This window comes from Gossypium raimondii, chromosome 3 (genome assembly GCF_025698545.1).
Source record: "Gossypium raimondii isolate GPD5lz chromosome 3, ASM2569854v1, whole genome shotgun sequence".
Lineage (NCBI taxonomy): Eukaryota > Viridiplantae > Streptophyta > Magnoliopsida > Malvales > Malvaceae > Gossypium > Gossypium raimondii.
Genome location: NC_068567.1, coordinates 12,483,186 through 12,504,908, shown reverse-complemented (window position 1 = coordinate 12,504,908; position 21,723 = coordinate 12,483,186). Strand labels below are relative to the sequence as shown.

General features: G+C 35.0%; 1 protein-coding gene across 1 annotated transcript; it reads left to right on the top strand.

The window, feature by feature from the left end:
* Nucleotides 1–12,402: 12,402 nt before the first annotated feature.
* LOC105797208 (probable beta-D-xylosidase 7) lies at nt 12,403–15,357 on the top strand. The gene is given in 6 exon segments (XM_052628123.1): nt 12,403–12,851; nt 12,915–13,232; nt 13,313–13,482; nt 13,567–13,664; nt 13,778–14,542; nt 14,630–15,357. Coding segments are annotated over 6 exon segments (2,334 nt in total). The 5' UTR covers nt 12,403–12,458; the 3' UTR covers nt 15,220–15,357.
* The last annotated feature ends 6,366 nt before the right edge of the window (nt 15,358–21,723 follow it).

Here is a 21,723-nt window from a genome sequence, read left to right as displayed (position 1 = left end):
CAACAGGGCCGTGTGGAAAGGACACACGCCCGTGTGTCCAAGTTACATGGTCGTTTGAGTAGCCTGTGTAACTCATGTCCAAAAGTGCCAAAATAAAGAGTGGAGTAGACACGACGTGTGGAAATATCACACGCCCGTATGGCTAAGGGTCACGACCGTGTATCCAAGGCAAACGCCCGTGTGAAAATTAAAAAAATCTCGAAATAGTAGCCACACAGCAGTGTGGCACCAAAATTGTCAAAAACCCTAATTTCCCAATTGCAAACGACCGTGTGGACCACCCGTATGTGGCATACGCCCATATGGCCACCCGTGTGGTCACGAAACCACACAAACACAGGCTAAAACTCGTGTTTTTGACATCAAAATGGTCCCTAATGCATGGTAACTCAGAACTATACTAGAATTTATAGAATAGCATGCAATTCAATACCCAAAATCAACAATTTTAGGAACATAAAAGAAGTTGCCAAATTCCACAGAATCCAACAATAATTCGATAACGAAATTGAATAGTTTCAAAACACACACCTTAAATCAAAACCCCACTAAACTGGCACAACGAACTAATCGATTTGCTCCCACTAAACTATTTGGAAACCTCAATTTCATACACAAACTACATTAGAAGAATTTCAATTAAACAACAAATAGAAACGAAAGCAATTCTATCATTAACCCCAATAAACAAAACCTACCAGCTTCACTTACAATTAAACAAAACACACGAGGACAAACTCCTTTGACAGACGAAAAAATGGAAAAAGAAAAAGAAAAAGAAAAGAAACTGAAATTTGGGTAAAGAACAGAAAAATAACACAAGAATAATTTAGGGAAGAGTGAGGAAGAACGTGAAGAAAAATTGCAGTAACTTCCTATTTCCAAATAAAAATAAAAAAGTATTTAGTAATTTTAAAAAAATAGAATAACATTAATTCCTCAAAACACACATAAGGATTCGAACTCAACCAAAGGTAAACCAACACACTCACCACGACCGAACCTGCAGGCTCATTCTGACATTAAAACACAACAATGAACCCAATTGTTCAACCTACTCACTAACCCTTACTTTAAACCTCAAAACATCTAACCCCAAATTCTGGCGTGTTACACACACGACCTAGGGTATTCCACACAGCCGTGTGTCCCCTATTTCTAAGCATTTTGAGCTTTGACCGTAAACTTTTAAAATTGTTTCAAATTAGACCCGTTAGTTCATAAATCAGTTTTAAGGACCTATAAACTTGTATTTAGGACTATATGGATAATTTTTACTGTGATTTGAATGAATTACCTTGCATATTAATTATAATTATTTAAATTGATTGATTTGATAGTAACGCCCGTGATCCTAATCCGTCGATTGAGAGGGGTTAGGGGTGTTGCATTAGCCTTATGTTCAATCAACCAGTCCATACCCAAAATAACATCAAACTCATAAAACGGCAGTTCCATGAGATCCACAGAGAAAACATGCCCTTGTATTATAAGGGGACATCTACGATAAACCTTTTTCACAATAACACTATCTCCAAAAAAACTAATTACAGTCATACCCGAATCAATGATCTCAAAAGGAATCCTTAACAAACCAACTAATTCATTCAAAATATATGACTGTGTGGAACTAGAATCAAACAAGGCAAACAATGGAATAGATTGCAAAGTTAAGGTACCTGTAATAACGTCGGTCGGATCCTGATCTTTAGGCTCTCTAATGGCATAAACCCGAGTTAGACCTCTAGACTCAACCTGTGAAGCAACTGTATGAACAACAATCCACTACCCAACTAGTCTCCTATTACCTCTACCATGACCTCTACTTCTAGTAGGTGCAGTAACAAGTGTCGAGCTCTGCGTCTGTGAGACCTCCACTCTATTTGGATAGTCCCTGAGAAAATGCTCTTTAGAACCGCACTTATAACAAATCCCAGTCAACTTGCCACACTCTCTGGGATGCCTATGCTAACAATGCGGACACAGTGGCCATCCAGAACCAGCTGGTGGACCACTAGCACTGCTCACCACATCACTCTGCAGCCTAAACTGTTTTGGTTGAGACCCACATCTTGCGCCTCTACCAAAATGTAATTATCACATCCTCTCTTAGCCGAACGTCTCGAAGCACCTTCAAAAACCCTCTTACTAGTCTCAGCCACCACTGAACGAGCTTGCTCAGTCAAAGTCTCCTCAACAGCTTTAGCTTTTTCCACAAGCTCGTCAACTAAATTTTGGGCCATCAAGTAAACCTGAATTTCACGATTGAGCCCAAAAAGAAATCTCTTACAATAGTCTTTTTTAGTCAGAACAATCTTAGGCACATACTAACCTAAAAGCACAAACTCTACCTCATAGTTAGCCACAGTCAAACTACCTTGCACAAGATTCAAAATTTCCCGCTTACGGGCTTCCATGTATTGCTCGCCCATAAGTTTCTACTTAAAAACCTCTAGAAAATAGCCCCAAGTCAAACGATCAGCTATTGTACCTCTCTTAACTGTACTCCACCAACGATGAGCCTCACCGTTAAGTAAAGACACTGTGCAACCCAACTTTTCCTCGTCAGAACAAGACATCTACTCGAGGCTCTTCTCTAATCCTTCCAACCAGTACTCAGCTATGGTCAGATCGGTCCCTTTAACCCTAGAAAACTCTTTACCACCCAATGCCCGAAAGACGTTCAAGCGATAGCTTACGATTCATAGGTGTAGGATTGGCAGATGCAGGAGTAGGGTTGGCACCAGCACTCCATTGAAACACTCCTAATTTTGCTTCCATCAAAGGGCCTAAAATCTCATCCGGAATGTTCACTCTACGCTGTGGCACAGAAAGGTGTAGAGGATGTACCATCCTCTTGAGCGCTTGCTCTCACATTCACACGTCTAAGAGGCATGTTTAGTTATATATCATACACAACAAATAAACAAATGGTGTGAATGACAGGGGATTAAGGAGATTAAGGCAATGTGTTCCCATTCTTACCCTACATGCAATTTAATCTAATCCTTTCAAACAATTTCATGTAATACACCATCAACCAATCAACCATCAACTCATTTAAGCAGCCACAACATAAGCCTAAACTACCTTATTTTTTAACCGAAACTTTTAACATAGAAACTTTTGATTCGAATATCTTGACCTACACTTAATCTTTTAGCACGAAACAAATTTCTTTCATCTTCATGTTCACCTACAACTAATTCCCAACCTTTAAACTACTCAAAACCACACATTTTAAGGTATCAAAATATTTCAACAAGTTTTAGCCCTTGGAACGAGAATTCATTAAAATTCAATAATTTCTTAACGAAACTTCAAATTATCATTAGAAAGTTTCTAATTATGTTAAAACAAGTTGAAAAACACTTTAAAAACAAGTTTTTATCCACAAACCCGAAATCCGTAATTAATCCCCTGAAGATATCCTAAAAGAAGTACACTAACTACTTTGTCGTAACATAGGGCCTTGTCTGTCGCGACATCGACTTTGAAACGAAAATGAAATACGAAATAGGGGCATTTTGGTCTACACAATCAAACTTAAAGCTTGGGAACGTTAGCTAACCTAGGGTTGAGAACGATGGCCACCTGAAAGCTTAAATAGGCTCTTTTGGCACATGTTATAGACACCAGTCCTTTAGCCTAAATTCTCTGTGTAAAATTTAGTTTAGTTTTCTTTCATTCTTAGATTTTAGATTTCTTTATATTGTTATTATTAATTTCAAGAGATCTGAATTGTGGATGCATTCAAACTTTGTGGATTTGCAGTTAATCTCAATACAATTAGGCTCTTTCATTTACTTTATCTTGTCGATTTAATTGGCATGCTTTCTCTTTATATCAGTTTCATATTGTCTATAAAAGCCATGAGGAACCAATCCCTCCATTAGGGATTAGCGAGTGGAGGTATGATCTATTAACTGTTTTCTAGGGTTACTCAACAGATTAGCGGTTTAGGAAAGGAAGAACATGAAACAAACCCTAGACCTGACAACCCCGAGAAGTCATCAAGGTGGGAATTAACCCAAAATTGGTATTGCCCATTCATGAACACCTTCACCCCAAGCCAGTCTGGACTGTAAGGTTGGAAGATAAGTAGTTCTTGCTGACTCGTTATGTTAGTGGAAGATCAGAAGATCCTATTAGGATTGCTACTAGTTGATTGAGGAGGAACCTGAAGCAACAGTTGATGAGGATTATCGAAGTGAGATAATCACCCATAATCAAGATTTGATTTACTCTACTCTTCTATCTCCTGATTTTTATTTCTTTTATGTTATTTTATTTTTATTATTATAAAAACCTTAAGAAACCCTTTTCTATGTGCTTGTACTATAATTTATTTAAAGTACTAATTAGATCATTTAGTGTTTAGGTTAGAATTTATCTAGTACTCACCTCCTCTGGATACGATTCTTGGAGTATTCACCTACTTCGTTGTAAAAACTATATTACAACTCAACCCGTATACTTGTGGATACCACCTCATAGTTCTCTATTTTATTACAATATTCACACTTTGGAAGTTAGTATGTCCAGAGGTGGTCAATGATCACAACTCCATTCAAATAGTTCACCGATTTATGACCACAACTGTATTATTAAAGCTCGTTGATTTACGGTTATGAACAATTCACTTAGGGTCGCTGATTTACGATTGCAACTCCATTAAAATAGTTCACTAATTTATGATCACAACTGGTATTATTAAAGTTTGATAATTTGCAATCACAACTTAAGTTCATTGATTTATTATCATGAACAATTCATTTTTGAGTTAGTCGATTCACAATCGCAACCGCACCCAAACAATTTTCTTAAGTGTTAAACCCACTAATATCTTTTAAAGTTTGCAGATTGAATATTATAGTTATATTAAGCAGTTTGATGATATACAAGTGTGATTGGCTTTGTTGTTACTTACCAGTTTATGATTACAACTCAATTAGACAAGTTAGTAAAGGAAAGCAATAGTCAGTTGCCAAGTGGCTAAGGTATAAACAAAAGCCAATTTTTCATTTCAAAATAGAATGACAGAAGTACATAAAAATACAATCAAGAGTTTAAACTCGCATCATCAGGATTAACAACATCCTCTTCCTCTTCTGCCTCTTCATTCTCATCTTTTTCACATCCAGTGAGGGGGACAACATTGGTTTCAGCAGAATTATCAGTGAGAAAAAATCTATTTGAGTTCTTCCACTCCTCAGTGAACTCCTCCCAAGCAGGCCCCGAGGGAAAGTAGATATGAAATCCAAGTTAAGCATTTGTAAATGACTCAAAGCATCGAAGTTTACCTTGCAAGCATCAAAGTTCCCTCCAATAACTTAGGCATGTAGTAGAATGTTGGACTTTAATTTTGGCAAGTAATCTTGAAAATTCTACATTGTTTCTGCTTGATACTTTGCTAAGGCTTCCTTGTGACGCTTTTCTAAGTCAACCATCTCAACTGAATGTTTCTCACCAATTACCTTAATAGTTTCTTGGAGGCCAACTTTTTCAGCTCGCATCAACCTGATTTCTTCATTTAACTTTTCATTGCCTTCTTCTGAAAGAGTGAGACATTCCTCTTGCATTTTATTGCGTTCAAAAAATTTCTCATAATCTTCCTTAAATTTCCTGTGTAGCTCATGAGCCCTATCTAAGGCTCCCTTGGTGGACTAAAATTTGTTGTCCATCTCTACTTTCTTAGCTTCCTCCTCAGCCTACATTATGCGAGCTCTAGACTAATTACTTCAGTTTCAACAAGAGCTACTTGGAGAAAAAATAAAAACTTTCTCAATGATGGTTTCTTCACAAGACTAGACGAAAGAAAAAGGAAAACACAATCTTTAACTTCTTGGAGCATTGATTCTTTCCACTTGCTACTCACCTTAATAAGGAAATAGGGAAATTTTTGCACACTTAGCTGGTCACGCCAAGAAAATAACATTTAGCCTTCGCTACCAACATACACCAATTTTAGCAAACCTTTAGGGGGACCATGTTCAATAGATTTAATCACACTAAAGGTACCTTTGGTGGGTGGCCTTGGAGGAGGTGAGGACACTAGTGGAAACGATATTGCGGAAGGGATTGTAATGGTGGTCGCTACAACAACGGCCATTTGATTTTTGTATGATGTTGCATGATCCTTCCCCTTTTTTCATGAAGTTTCCTCAACTGCAGATGACCCTTACTTCACTACTTAACACAATGTTAGCAATCTCAGCAATGGTTTTCTGTTTCTTTCGGCTACTACCACTTCCTTCCCTAGTAGAAGCGCCAAAAGGAGCAGTTCACACACTTTACATGAAAGACCGTATGTCCATGTATTCATCGATTTCTCTTGACAAACTTATTAACTCCCCTCAAGTTGTGCCTGCAGTACCAACAAGCCTATGGTCAGCACCAACAGTAATCATAGAAGTGCTCGTGCTACCTTCTTAAATCGCTATAGACTTGGAAGACCATGAGTGAGGTTTTAGTTTACAAAAAGTGTAAAAGTAATTCCTAGACTCCACCATCTTTCCTAGAAGGATAAGCCCTAGTTCGTTAGTGGTGCCATGTGACCACGCGAACTCTATAGGCAAAACTAAGTCTCTACACCATTCTGATTGTCCATTAGTTGCCACCCATTAGGACTTGGATCTATAAGGCAGAAGTGAAAGACATTTCTCGCTTTCAACAACTCTTCAAGCTCTAGAGGGTGACCCTGGTGAAGCCTAGGAAATTGAGCCCAACCCACTTTGCACGTGATGTGTCATTTTCGCATACACACAGTCTTACTAGGTACTGACTACTCAATAGGAAAATTGAAGCCAACCCCAAACTTTGTCCCCACTAGTATGTATTTGCAGCGATTCAAGAGAAGGTTAGATGACCAATTGAAAATGATCGACTCACACCCTTCGCGAGGAGTAAAGTAAAACAAACCCAATGAGCCTCATCATTTGCAAGCTTTAAGCTAGTAAAGATGTTGGAAAATAGATATTAGCGGTGTTTCCTCTCGATGGAAGCAATCTATAAAGTAGGTAATTGCGACCCACCACGAGAAGCCAGATAGTTGCCCCGGAGCTATCCTGTAGTTCTCGAGAAGATGACAGAAAAATTAATGGAGATGGAGATGGAAACTAACCTTTAAGACGTGTAAGGGGAGCAGAAAAACACCCTCGATATCGCTCAATCTTCGTACACCTTCAACAATCAAGAATTCATATGCGAAATCGGGTAGCTGAATCCCTCGAATGGCTAGATGACAACTTATTTCCTCGTATTTGGTAGTGTAAGGGTAAGCCTTTGATTCCATCGAAACCCTACCTTCGTGGCGTTGCAAACCCTCACCCTTACACACACTGCGGTTACTATGACCACTGCGACTTCCTCCTTTCATCTTAACCATCATGACTGACTAGCTCTATAACAACTAGAATGATAATTTGAAAATTTTAGAAGTTTACCATTGAACGGCGATTCTACTTTTCAATGGTATCTCTCCCTCAAAAAAATTGAAATTCAAATAGATGAACACTTAGGGTTTAACCCACCTCATTTTAAAGAAATTCAAAACCTAACGATTCACTTATCTAGGAACGAAGGCCCAATTAAATTCATAAAGCGTATACAACAAATTTAAACAAATTTAAATTCATTTAAAATCCCATCACTCCGCTTAGATAGGTTCTCAGAAGAGTCACTTTGCTACTTTTCTTCGAACTAGGTGGGGGAAAATTGTTATGGTGTTCGCCATTTCCGACCCTTTACCAGATTAAGGACGACCCTGTAACACCCTTAACCCGTGTCTGTCGCCGGATTGGGGTTACGAGGCATTACCAGACATAATGTCTATTTTCAAGTTTTTTATTATAAAATTTCTAAATATGCAAAAAATCACACACATTAACCATATTACATTAACTAAATTTTATTTGTTCTTATATATATATACGACATTAACAATAATATATAAAATCCAAATACAATTTATACCATATTAAATCACATATGTTATCATAGTAATATAATAAACTACTAAGATAATCAAAGAATAAATATATTTTCCATGAATCCTTATGCTTAATATTATACCTAAATAAATTTATCGTTTATTTCAACTTAAATGAAATCTACTATGGTAAATAAATTTATCGTTTATTTCAACTTAAATGAAATCTACAACAATCAATATTATAAATAATATACTTATAAACTTGCATATCATCCATTTCTAAACTACCACATTTCAATACCATAGGCTTGGCATTTTCAGTTATAAATAAATATATATACCCCATTCATTCTATGATATAATTGCATTATGCTAGTACATAGAAATCATGTCTATTATTATAGACCATTCTTTTCTTTTTCTTTTTTATAACAAAACACATGCTCTCTAATAAAATATAAACATCAATCTAAAACTCAAAATCACATACATCTTTGAAACAAATATGTTCAAATTTACTCCATTAATAAATACTATATTTTCAAATGCCAAATTACCTCATATCAAAACCTTGAATAACATTTATGCACAAATTAACCAAACACACACAACCTGAATAACGATTTAAGAGACTAACATAACTTAATACTTTTATACCATAACCGAATCTATAATTTACCAACACCAAATTACACAATATGAGTACATTATAATTACTAATGCCGATTCATACATATATTTCATTTAGCATCAACCAAAAATATATAAATAAGTTTTCGTAATTAGTCCATCTTGTAACCAAATCAATCCATCACCCGAATGCATAAAAAATATACATACTAATCATTCAACGAATTTCATATGTTCAACTATATGTATATAAGTTTTAATTATCACATGTACTTACCTATCTTAAATCTATACTAAATTCAATTTTCATACATATAATTGCTCATACTTAAATCACTTCCAAAGGTCTTTATTTCATTACTATATAAACTAAGCATTTTATTTCCAATTTTATATATATATATACTATCATTTAAAATCAAACCCCACTAATTAAACATATCATCTGCATATTCATGTCCAAACACAAGTCCAAAACAATGCACACTTAAACATTCATTTATTCTATCTATAATACAAAAGTAAATCATCTCCAACATCCGCAAGTACACTTCCATTTATAAAGTATGTTTCACCTTATAACTAATTCAAACAAGCCACACCTAGCATTCATTTATATAATATTATTCATAAAATGCTAAACCATAATCAAAATATGCATAACCTATGATTCATACCAAAACCGAACAAAACAAGCTAAATAAGCCATATTAACGTGGCCTAAATACATATATACTTTCAAATTAAGTAAGCTTTAAAGCTAGTATATACATGCCATAATCTCAAAATAAATTTCAGCTTATAAAATATCGTAATTATTTGATAGTGTGATGAGCTTTACTGACGAATCCCCGAGCTCGTAACAACTTCAAGAATCTATAAAACAACGTAAACAATTAATAACACACAATAAGCTATTCGAAGCTTAGTAAGTCAACAGCATAGAAATAATTTAACTAATAAAATAAAAGGCAATTAACTTATTTTATAAATGTAATAGACATTACATGATTACACTTTGAACACATATATATTTTATTAACCCGAACATATCTTAACATATATGTGTATAAAACCTTCACCTTGGCAACTTAGTTTTCAACTAAAGTCGAATTAAATCTAATAATAAACATGAAAATTTTCAACCTTATAATCACTTATAATATATAATCTCAAATAACCAACTTACCTTATTCCTATATATTCATTTAACAAATACGTACCTACAGATAAAACTCATTTCCATATCCGTCTGCGTTTAACATTGCCTGTCGAACCATTCGGAATTAAATAGGATACGCATATAATCGAAAAGCTTGTACAACGTCAACGTCCCAGACGTGGTTTTACATGTAATCACAAATCGATGCCACTGTCCCAGACGTGGTTTATATGTAATCATAAATCGATGTCACTGTCCTAGACAGGGTCTTACACGAAAATACAAATCGATGCCAACGTCCCAGACGTGGTCTTACACGAAAATACAAGTCGAATCCAACGTCCCAGACGTGGTCTTACACGAAAACACTTACCAGAAAATCCTATGAAAATCTCAGGGTTCGTACGAGCTTACAGACATTATTTATAAATTGAATCGAACTCAAATACCTCCCTATTTCAGTATTCAAATTTAGCTAAGGATATTAATATTTTCAATAACACAATTTATCATCTATCTATTATATATTCATGAATTAAACAAAACTCAAATGCTTATCGACTTACCTCGGATATCGACGGACGAAATCGACTAATCGGCTACCTTCGACTTTCCTCGATCTAAATCCGTTTTCTTTGGTTCTCGATCTAAACATATTCAAGTTAAATCTTTTTATTCATCAATTTATTAAATTTTAACTAAAAACACATAAATGGGCAAATTCCATTTTGCCCCTAATATTTCACACTTTTTACAATTTAGTCCCTATTGTATAAAACACAAAATACACAAAATTTACACATATCATGCTAGGGCCGAATATTCCTTGCCTTCATACAAGTCCACACATTTCATTTATTTCACATTTTAGTCCCTCAAAAATTTATTTTCAGAATTTAACCCTAATTTCTCAAATTCACCAAAAATTCAAAGACAAAACATGTTAATATTTCACATATCTTTAATATTTCATCGTCAAATAACAAAAATCACAAGCTCCCATCAATGGCAAAACACAAAATCATCATCAAATTCAAAAATTAAGACATGGGCTTTGAAGATAACTTAGCAACGATTTCAAAAACGTAAAAATTATCAAAAACCGAAGCAAAATCACACTTTAATCAAGCTTGTTTTGTGCCGAAACGTAGCTTTGTTTTTCTTTCTTTTCTTTTGTTAATATTCGGCCATGGAAGGAGATGATAGCTTTTTGCTTAAATTTTTTTTTATTTTAACATATATTAAGTATTTGTTGTTTTGCTAATTTAACCTTTATTAATTAAATTATATTTCATATAATATAAGGACAAAGTTGTCCATTGCCGCTCACTATCATCTAAATGGCCTAATTTCTATTTAAATCCCCTATTTTTAAAAGACAACAACAATTAGGTGCTTTTAAATTTGACCCCTAAATTTTCATTTTACACTATTTAGTCAGTTTCTTTAATCGGTCATTCAAATGACAAAATTTAAACACGGAAATTTCACACAATCAAATTCACACATAATAAACACACAAAATAATATTAAAATATTTTTTCCGATTCGGATTTGTGGTCCCAAAACTACTATGTCCGATTAGGGTCAAAATCGGGCTGTTACAGACCCAACCTTTTTTACCTTAGTAAATACATAGTTGGCCAAACCGTACAGTTTGCCTGTATAAGTTCGCACCTGGTGGGTTCGCGCCATCATGCAGACGAACCCATACTCAGGGTGAGCCTAGAATAGGATACGCGTTGGCATGCATGAGGGCCTACTTAGTATGTCACATCCATGGATCGTGCCTTATAAATAGGAAAATTGGCCTCCATGAAGGAGAGACTCACGAAACACTCAACAATATGTTAAATCAAAATGCAAATCGATACTTTGTACTAACAATTTCTTCCATTTGTACTGTTAAAAATCAGCATGGTTGATGGAATAACCAGATAATGACACATGGTATGCCACGTGTACCTTATGCTGATATTTAGGGAACAAATTTTTAAAATAGAAATGGATGAATTTTTTAATAGAATGATTAATTTGCTTGTTAATCTAACTTACGGAGACTGATTTACCCATTTTGAATAAATGAGACAAAATATAATCGACTCTTAATACAATGACTTTCATCATACTTTTACAGATAGATTTTTTAATCTTTATATATTGTTATATAATATTAAATTTTAATATTTTCATAGTAAAACTATTTACGTGCCTTCCTAAATACACATTGTAAAACCAAAATAGGGAACACAAAATGTTTTAAATAGTATTTAATGTTTTTTAACATTAAAAGACTTATATTTTGTGTTATTTTGTGAATAAAATTAAATTAAATTAGGTTCAAACTTTGAAAATGTTACTTATCGAGTTTTCTAGAACAACATTTTATAACATTCGTAGAAATACAATTACTGTTTTGTCTATTTGTTATTAGTTTTACATTTTCATTTGCAATTATAAAACAGATAATTGGGATAAAAGAGTTTAAAGAAATCTTGTGAATTAAATATGAAACAATAACCTGTATTTATCTCCATACAAGAATTATAATTTAGGTCGGTTTAGTTGAAAAAATTAGCAAAAAGCAAGGTCATTTGTGATCTTCGATGTAACGTTTGTCCTTTTTAAGGCAAGACACAAGGCAAAAATCCCACTCAATTACACTTACCTTGCCTCTTTACTCCTTTCCTTTCCTTTCTGTTCTATTCAGACCAGCTAGTGCCAGTCACCAACATGAAGCTCCGAACTCCTTCGCTCCTTTACCTCGTTTGCATTACTTCATTGCTATTCATCTTATCTGAGTCGACTCAGCCTCCTTTCTCATGTGATGCATCTGACCCCGCAACCAAATCCTACCCTTTCTGCGAAACTACACTCCCCATCACCCAACGAGTTCGAGATTTGGTGTCCAGACTCACATTAGGCGAAAAGATATCCCAACTCGTTAACTCAGCCCCCGCCATTCCAAGACTTGGCATCCCTGACTATCAATGGTGGTCCGAAGCCTTACATGGTTTAGCTGTCAGCCGAGGCATGCGTTTCAATGGAACAATCCAATCAGCCACAAGTTTTCCACAAGTCATTCTCACCGCTGCTTCCTTTGATGTTCATCTTTGGTACCGCATCGCTCAGGCAAGCCTTTTCTAATCATTGTTTTATATTTTTAACTAAAATCGCATAACTCGAAAGACATGAAACCTTTTGCAGGCAGTTGGAATCGAAGGTAGAGCAATTTACAACGTTGGACAAGCCATGGGGTTGACATTTTGGGCACCAAACATTAACATATTTAGGGACCCAAGGTGGGGAAGAGGGCAAGAGACACCTGGTGAGGATCCTTTGGTTACTGGGAAATATGCAGTGTCATATGTGAGAGGGATACAAGGGGACTCTTTTGAAGGTGGGAAACTTGGTGAAAATCTTCAAGCTTCAGCTTGCTGTAAGCATTTTACTGCTTATGATTTGGATAATTGGAAAGGAGTAACTCGATATGTCTTCAATGCAAATGTAGGTGCTAAACTTAAACAATTTTAAACTTCGATTGCTTTTGATTAATTGGAAAGGCCCCATATTGGTTTGGATTTCAGGTCAGTTTACAGGATTTAGCAGATACATATCAGCCACCATTCCATAGTTGTATAGAAGAAGGGCAAGCTAGTGGGGTAATGTGTGCTTACAATCGTGTTAATGGAGTCCCCAACTGTGCTGATTACAATCTATTATCGAAAACAGCCCGAGGCCAATGGGGCTTCAATGGGTAACATTACAAAGCTCTTTTCCTTTCGGCCATAACAATACCAGAAAGATGATTTTATGATTTTCTTGGTTAAAATATTATCAGATATATCACTGCAGACTGTGATGCTGTCGCCACCATCTATGAACAACAAGGATATGTTAAAGTACCAGAAGATGCTGCTGCAGATGTTCTTAAAGCTGGTATTGTTGATTAGTTTTGTTTTTTTTTTGCCAAATGAACTCTATACTTAACATGGTTATAATGGATAGATGCTAATAGCATCATCTGAATATTTGATCAATGAATTTTACAGGAATGGATGTTGATTGTGGTTCATATTTGTTGAAATACACCAAATCAGCCGTTGAAAAACGAAAATTGTCTTTGTCTGAAATCGATAGAGCCCTGTACAACCTTTTCTCTATCAGAATGAGACTGGGGCTTTTCAATGGTAATCCAGTTAAGCAGCCTTTCGGTAACATTGGTTTGGATCAAATTTGTTCCCAAGAGCATCAAAATCTTGCCCTCGAGGCTGCTCGCAACGGCATTGTCCTTCTGAAGAACGCCAAAAAACTCCTTCCGCTTTCGAAAACCGAAACAACTTCCCTTGCAGTAATAGGCCCCAATGCCGATTCCGAACAAACACTTCTTGGAAATTATGCAGGCCCTCCTTGCAAAACTATTACACCATTGAAAGGGTTGCAAAGTTATGTTAAAGATACCAGGTTTCACCAAGGTTGTAGTGCAGTTAATTGTTCTTCTGCATTCACTGATCAAGCAATGAATGTAGCGACCGGAGCAGACCGTGTTGTTTTAGTAATGGGATTGGATCAAACCCAAGAAAGGGAAAAATTCGATCGAGTAGACTTGGTTCTTCCGCCGAAGCAACAGAACTTGATATCAGCCATTGCAAGAGCTGATAAGAATCCAATTATTTTGGTGCTTCTTTCTGGAGGTCCAGTAGATATATCGTTTGCCAAAAATGATCCCCACATTGGAAGCATTCTATGGGCTGCTTATCCAGGTGAAGCCGGTGGTCGTGCATTAGCAGAAATTATATTTGGTGATCACAACCCTGGTGAGTTCTCATTCATATATCTTTTACTATAGTTTGCATGATAAACAATAGGCATGCATAAGTTGTAAGCTTCATATTTTTATGCAGGAGGGAGGTTACCAGTTACTTGGTATCCGCAAAGTTACACTAATATACCGATGACTGATATGAGAATGCGTCCTGAACCATCTTTCGGATATCCTGGACGCACATACAGATTCTACCAAGGACCGAAGGTTTTTGAATTCGGTTATGGCCTCAGCTACTCAAATTATACTTACGAATTTCTCCCTGTAAAACGAAACAAGGTCTATTTGCACAATCAGGTAAGTTCTCACGTGGTTGGGAACTCAAATCCTCCCGGATATATACCTGTTTCAAAGATAGGAACTGAAGTTTGTGATAAGATAAAGCACCAAGTCACAGTTAGAGTTGAAAACAACGGCGAGATGGCCGGTAAGCATTCCCTGTTGCTATTTGTGAGGCCGGCAAACATAAGTAATATGAGGCCAGTGAAGCAATTGGTTGCATTTCAGAGTGTTAATTTGAAAGCAGGGGAAAGAGCTGAGATTGAACTTGAGTTGAGGCCATGTGAGCATCTTAGCTTAGCCAATGAAGATGGTACAATGGTGATAGAAGAAGGGTCTTATTTCTTGAGCATTGGAGACAAAGAAATAGAGATTCAAGCTGTTAAATGATGCAAGACTACCTCATGAAAAAATCCAAGAAACTTTATAGCTAGTGTGATTTTTTTCTTCTTTTGATTAAAAGCTAATGTAACTGATTGATCTATGTATGATTCAACTTTCCAGTGAACGATTGTTTTCAATAACATATTTCCCTACATATTTTTCAGCTACAAAATTATAACTATTAAGCAAGATGGAATGAAGGATCAGGACCAAAGCTACCTTATGACAAAGTTATCAAAATCATTATAAGCTGAGTGTCAAATACGAATCTATATGAATATGCTCTGCTTTATAAAAGAAAAAATGCTTTCATATATTTGAGATGTATAAATATATATTTGATATGAATAGATTATAATTTTTTTAAATTATATATTTAAAATTTAAATTGAATATGTCAAAAGGTCTATCATAAATTAAATTAAAAATAAAAAATAATGAATTTAAATATTTAAATTCAAATTAGTAAATATCAAATGCGATACTCCAATCCTTTATCCCTTATATTTTAAATTTGAAAAGGAAGAAAAGAATATTGTTTTCCCCAACAACGTAATTGCCTAAATTCCCAATAAATGTCGAAATTTTTTCAAATTTACTGAATTAATTCATTTTTTAAAAAAATTATGGGAATAGGCCAATTTTAAAAAAACGCTTCCAAGTAAAAGTGTTTTCAGGTGATTTGCAAAAAAACGCTTTCAACTAGAAGCGCTTTCTACCACATCATCGCTAAAAGTAGCAACACCAATAATTTTTTATTTTATTTTCTGGTACCACCTATTAATGTAAAAATAAAACTTACAAAATAGGTCTTTATATAGACCCCAAATATCATTTCCCTTATTTTCTTAAATGATGTGGGACGTGTGATATGGATATATATATATATAGACTCATAATTCATTTGTAACTTATTCATAAATAATGTATGAGATTATTTACTCTTTCGACTAATAGCATAAAATTAAAGACTACACTTTCCGACATGATCCTTGCTACAAGTCACCATTTACATTTACATCAAAACATCTCTCAAGTTACTATAATCTAAACACTTCAAATTCATTTTTCATGACAAAGTTCCATTTGTTCAAAACAAAACTAGAAAGTAAACATGCTAGCTTTTGGGAAAGATTTGAAAAGAAAAAAAAGATGGCATGCAATTACCATGGACGAATGTCACTTCCAGTTGCTCGCAATATGTTCTCTCGCAAAGCCAAAACAGTGTATCAATTCCTTTGATTTATCTAAATTTTAATTATACACTCTTATCCTATTTAATTATTCAAGTTAGTCCATCCCTAATGCAATTGTAAACCAATTAAGAATTCGACAAAGGCAAGTGCACCTATTAATTAATAGTATAGCTACGGTGAGCACAGAAATCATTCCCACGAAGACTAAAAGTATTATTAATTACCGTCTTTCTATTATTTGACCGACAAATTGGAGTGATTGATTAAAACTAAAATTAACTAAAGAACATGACAAAGAACAAATCAGGAAAAGAAATTATTAACAACCAAAACGCGAGGCAATACCTAGGAAAGAATTCACCTAGACTTCATCTGTCATTATCAATCTATATTATCTTCACTTAGTATCTTGATTCGTAGAAATCCCTAAATTATGCTAATATCTCTCTTCAAGACTAAGAGCAACTGACTTTAGGTTGATTAATTGAAATTTCTTTCTAATTAAAACCCCTATTATCACATTAACTCAATCTATGGATTCCCCTATTAGATTTGACTCTATTATGGTAGATTTATGTCGTCCTATTTCTAGGATTGCATGCAACTCCACTAAATTATGCTAAATCTACTCTTAAATAGGATCAATTCCTTCTTTGATTTAAGCACATCAAACATGGATTAATAGCCTAGAAATATTAAACGAAGAATTAAACATACATAATTGACAATAAGATCCAAGTATTTATTGTGTAAAAATAGAAATCAAATAACAGAATCCATCCTAAGGTTCATCTCCTTAGGTATTTAGGAAATTAGTTCATAATAGCAAATAAAAACATCTCAAAGACAGTATATCCGCAAGAAATAAAGAAACTCATAATAAACTTCAAAGAATTCAAAAGGAGACCTTTAATCTTGATGGAAATCTACTTTAGAGTCAGCTTCAGTGGTGTTTTTCGAGTTGTTTCTTCAATATTCACTGACAGCTTTCTCCCCTATTCTTATATTTGGTATATATAGGTGTTAGAATCTCTAAAAAACCTAAAAATTGTATTTTTCTGCATTTTCGGAGTGTAGTTTGCGAAATTGACATGGTCTGACACACACTCGTGTGGCTGACACGGTCGTGTGCCCAGCCCCTTTGGGACAGTCTAGGATATATGGCCCCTATATCTTGCTCCAATTTTCTGATTTTTGCTTGTTTTTCGCTCCTTTTGCTCCCATATACTCTCATAAGTATAGAAACATGAATTTAAAGTATTAGGAGCATAAAATTCACCATTTTACATCGTATAATCATCCAAAAATGCATTAAGAACTGGATTAAAATATGTTACTTTTAGTACTTATCAAATATTCCCACACTTAAGATTTTTCATGTCATCAAGCAAAATACTCAACCCATATTCAAGCTAACATTTCTCAATTTGTCATTTTCATCAATAATGTTTCAAGATAATTCACAAACAATCATGCATTAGAAATTCAATCAAAAAGACACTAAAGATTCAAGTAGTCCAAGCCAAAATTTTTAAAGCACAAAAGCATAGGTGTCTCCCCTCATCTGAATAATTATCTTAAATTCAAAATCAACAAGAATTGACCTCCTCACTAAAGATCACTCAAAGCACTCAAAGTGTTTAAGGTTCAAATATTGTGCACTCAACAGTTAGACGAGAAATGCTATTACCATAAGATTGGTTAAAAATCAAATCTCCACCACTATAAAATGAAATGACACACCAATCAAGAGGTCTTTAAAAGGTTGTAATGGGGTTTAGGTTAAGGGTATGGGAAAGATAAGAAAAGTTAGTTATAATCGAGATCGAGTTGATAAGTTACCAAACTAGAAAAACAATTAGTTATTGAATTAACATACTTTACATCAATAAGACTAATCAAGAATAAAAATGAGCTTTTCAACAGAATATGCAACTAACAATTGAAACTCAATAAAATATATATAGATATATTTTCTTCTTTTGATTTTTTCTTTTTTTTTTTCATCTTTGTTTTTGATTGATTTTTTAAACAAAATAAAATTCAACAATTCAAAAAAAAAAAGAAACATAGTTAGGTAACTAATCAAATCAAATTTCAACAAAAGGAGTCAATAACAAGGATAATTTTACAACATACATATGGGTTACGGGTTAATAAAAATGGGTTAAAAAATATGTTATGATCAAAGGGGTTTACAAGGGTTAATTCAATACGTAAACTTCTTACAGGTTAAATGGGTTAAAACCTAAGTGTCTCTATCATCTCAGTATATCAAATCAATAAATTGGTCTCAACATGCATAATCAAAGCAAGATCTAGAATAACAACTCAAGTCGACAGATTCTCAACCAAGAAAAAAATGAGCACGAATAAATATATGCTTTATAGGCTCAAAAGCTCACAAAAAATTATGGTTTTGATTTCAAACTTGCAATTTCAAAATTTCAAGATAATAATTCAATTTGGGGAGATAACCTAGAATATTTATTTCTGAATTTTTTTTATCATGCTTGACTCTCTCATGTCTTAAAGTATAAATCAACCAATGCATAATAATCCACAAATAAATCCAAAACAACATCAATAAAAATTCCAAAAAAATCACTCTAATGGAGAGTATGAGAAAATTACTTAAACACAACAAATAATTCAAGGATTTTATCACAGATATACAAACAACCTCCCCACACTTAAGATGTACATTTTCATTAATGTACAAACAGATATAAACACAGAATAAACACAATATCAAAAGAGAGGAAGAGAACTAAAACTGCCCTGAATTTGGATGAAATCGCCAGAATACGAAAAATCAACATTGTCGGTAAATCTAAATGTAGTGCATGTTTCTGAGCAAACTAAGAAGAAGATAAACAAGAATAAATAAGAAGATAAAGATATTACAAACTCGAATAAAAAAAACCATCAAAATAATAAAAATAATAGCATATTTTAAAAGAAAAATAAAATAAATAAGTCTCACAAATAGAATTAAAACAACTAACAAAACAAAATAAAATAAAAGTACAACTGGAAATAAAAATAAATAAAATAGAAAATTAAATTAGGTCATGGATCGATGTCGTGAGAAGTGTTGAGATCATGAGGCGCAGTAGGATGAAAGATATGGAGGTGCTAGCGAATCTGATGGAAAGTCGTGTCGATGTTATCAAACCACTCAAAGCATCGCTGCTCAAATTGCTCGGAGAGGTCCTCGAGTGTAACAGCGAGAGCAGCGGTAGGGTGACTCAATGGAGGAGAACGAGGTGGGTCCGCATGGCGAGGAGGATTATCATATGGAAACTCCTCATGCTCATCCTGAAGATTAGAATGGGACAACATATATCGACGGGGACCCATTCCATGCTATCGCTCAATTATCCTCATGTGACTTATAATCGATAATACCTGCGAGATCATCTATCCAACTAGTGTAAAGGAGGATGTCTACTCCAGAGTATTAAGGGGGCCAAAATGCCTCGTTAGACGAGTCATGTAAGGGCCCAAATAGATAAGACCCTTCCTACTGCAGTCAAACTGGTGGCGAAAAGATAGGGTGATGAAGTATGCAAGATCAAATGGGTGTCGCATTGTCATGCTCTAAAAAAAATATGCATCATATGAACCAACAACCCCGATGCTCTCCTTCTAATCGGCCAATGTGTGCGCCAAGATGGCACGAATATAGCGCAGTGCCGGAGGTAGAGAAGTTGCCTTCAACTGACTTGGGTAGTATGGTGTCGTAGTCGCAGCAATATCAGTCCAACAAAAAGAAGATGACTGACAGATGTGGCGGTATAATGTGCAGAACTCCTCGGTACTCATAAACTCCTCAGAATAGAGTCCAAATGCAACTCCGAATCTAGGACACTTAGATAGCATGTCATACCCCCTAGACTAAACGATACAGTATGCGACTCATCCCACTGCGACATCGCACGTTAAAGGAAGAATGTAAAACAGAACTCCTATGCGAGTTCTGAATAAGTCAGCTCGATGATGGTGAAAAATCGATCCCATGAAGCTATGTCAATGAGGGCTCGAACTCGGTCAGCTAAATGGATCACCTCTAATACCTCCTAGTCTATACAACGACCTAAACCCAATAGTCACGCCTTCAGATGCTGATATCGGTCCTCATGTGGACCCAAGAATGATTGAAGACACGAAGTCTTACGACTGAAGGATAGGTCGGGGACGAAGTCGCCCCCAGTGTCTTCCACTTTTTTGAAGTGGGAACAACGACCTTAGTCTTTCCTCTAGTGTTTGTCAAAGCGTACCTGGAAAAAAATAACCATCCAAATAACTCAGCATCAGTACGAATGAAATACATACAAAATATCACATAACCAAAATAGCAAATGATCGAATAAATCAAAATGCTAAATAGAGCACATCGGCAACAAACCTAACCAATGATGAAAACCATATCACACAACCATAATAAAAACCTACTCCTAATACGAGAATTAAAATAACGACAAAATAAACAAAAATAATTAATAACCTATCTAATAAAAAAATAACATGAATATTAACATTATCCAAATAAAAATATTAAAATTATTAAACATAAAAAAGATAATAATATAATAATAATGACAAACTACTACTAATCATTATTAAATTAAATAAAATAATAATAAAATTAAATGAAAATGTGAATAGGGGAACAAACAGTGGGTGGTAGTCAATAGTAGAGATGGTGATCGGAGTTGGGGCTCCGATAAAGGGGAAAGGATAGAAGAGATTCGAAGGAGGAGGAGGGCGAAGGTGCAATGAACAGTGGATGAACAAGGAGAAAAGTGAGGGGAAATAAACTTGGTTGCAATAGTGGCTTGGTTTGAAGCGAGGCAAGAAAGAAAGGGGTGAAGGGGGGAAAGAAAGGAAATGGGGATTGGGGGAAGGTGGAGGGGGTGCACGTGGAGCGATGGATGAACATAGAAGGTGTGTGCGGTGAAAGTAGGTTGTTTCGGTTCGGGGATGAGAAAGGTTTTTTAGGGGGAAAGAAGGTTGGTGCAGGTACGGTGGTTATGGTCGTGGGTGTTTTCACGGATAGAGTTGGAGCTTGGTAGAGGCAGATCGGAGGGGAAAGGAGATTGAACGATGATTAGGGTGTTGGTTTGGAGAAAGCGACATGAATTGGGAAGAAAGGTGAATAAAATTAGAGTTTTGGGTTAAAAGAAGGGGACACAGTTGTGTAAAGGCCTGTGTTGGGCCACACAGTTATGTCTCTCAGTTTTGTGTCAGCTCATAGCTCGTGCACCCATTCAAATTTTAAAAAAATTAAGCTCCGGGAGTCACATAGCCT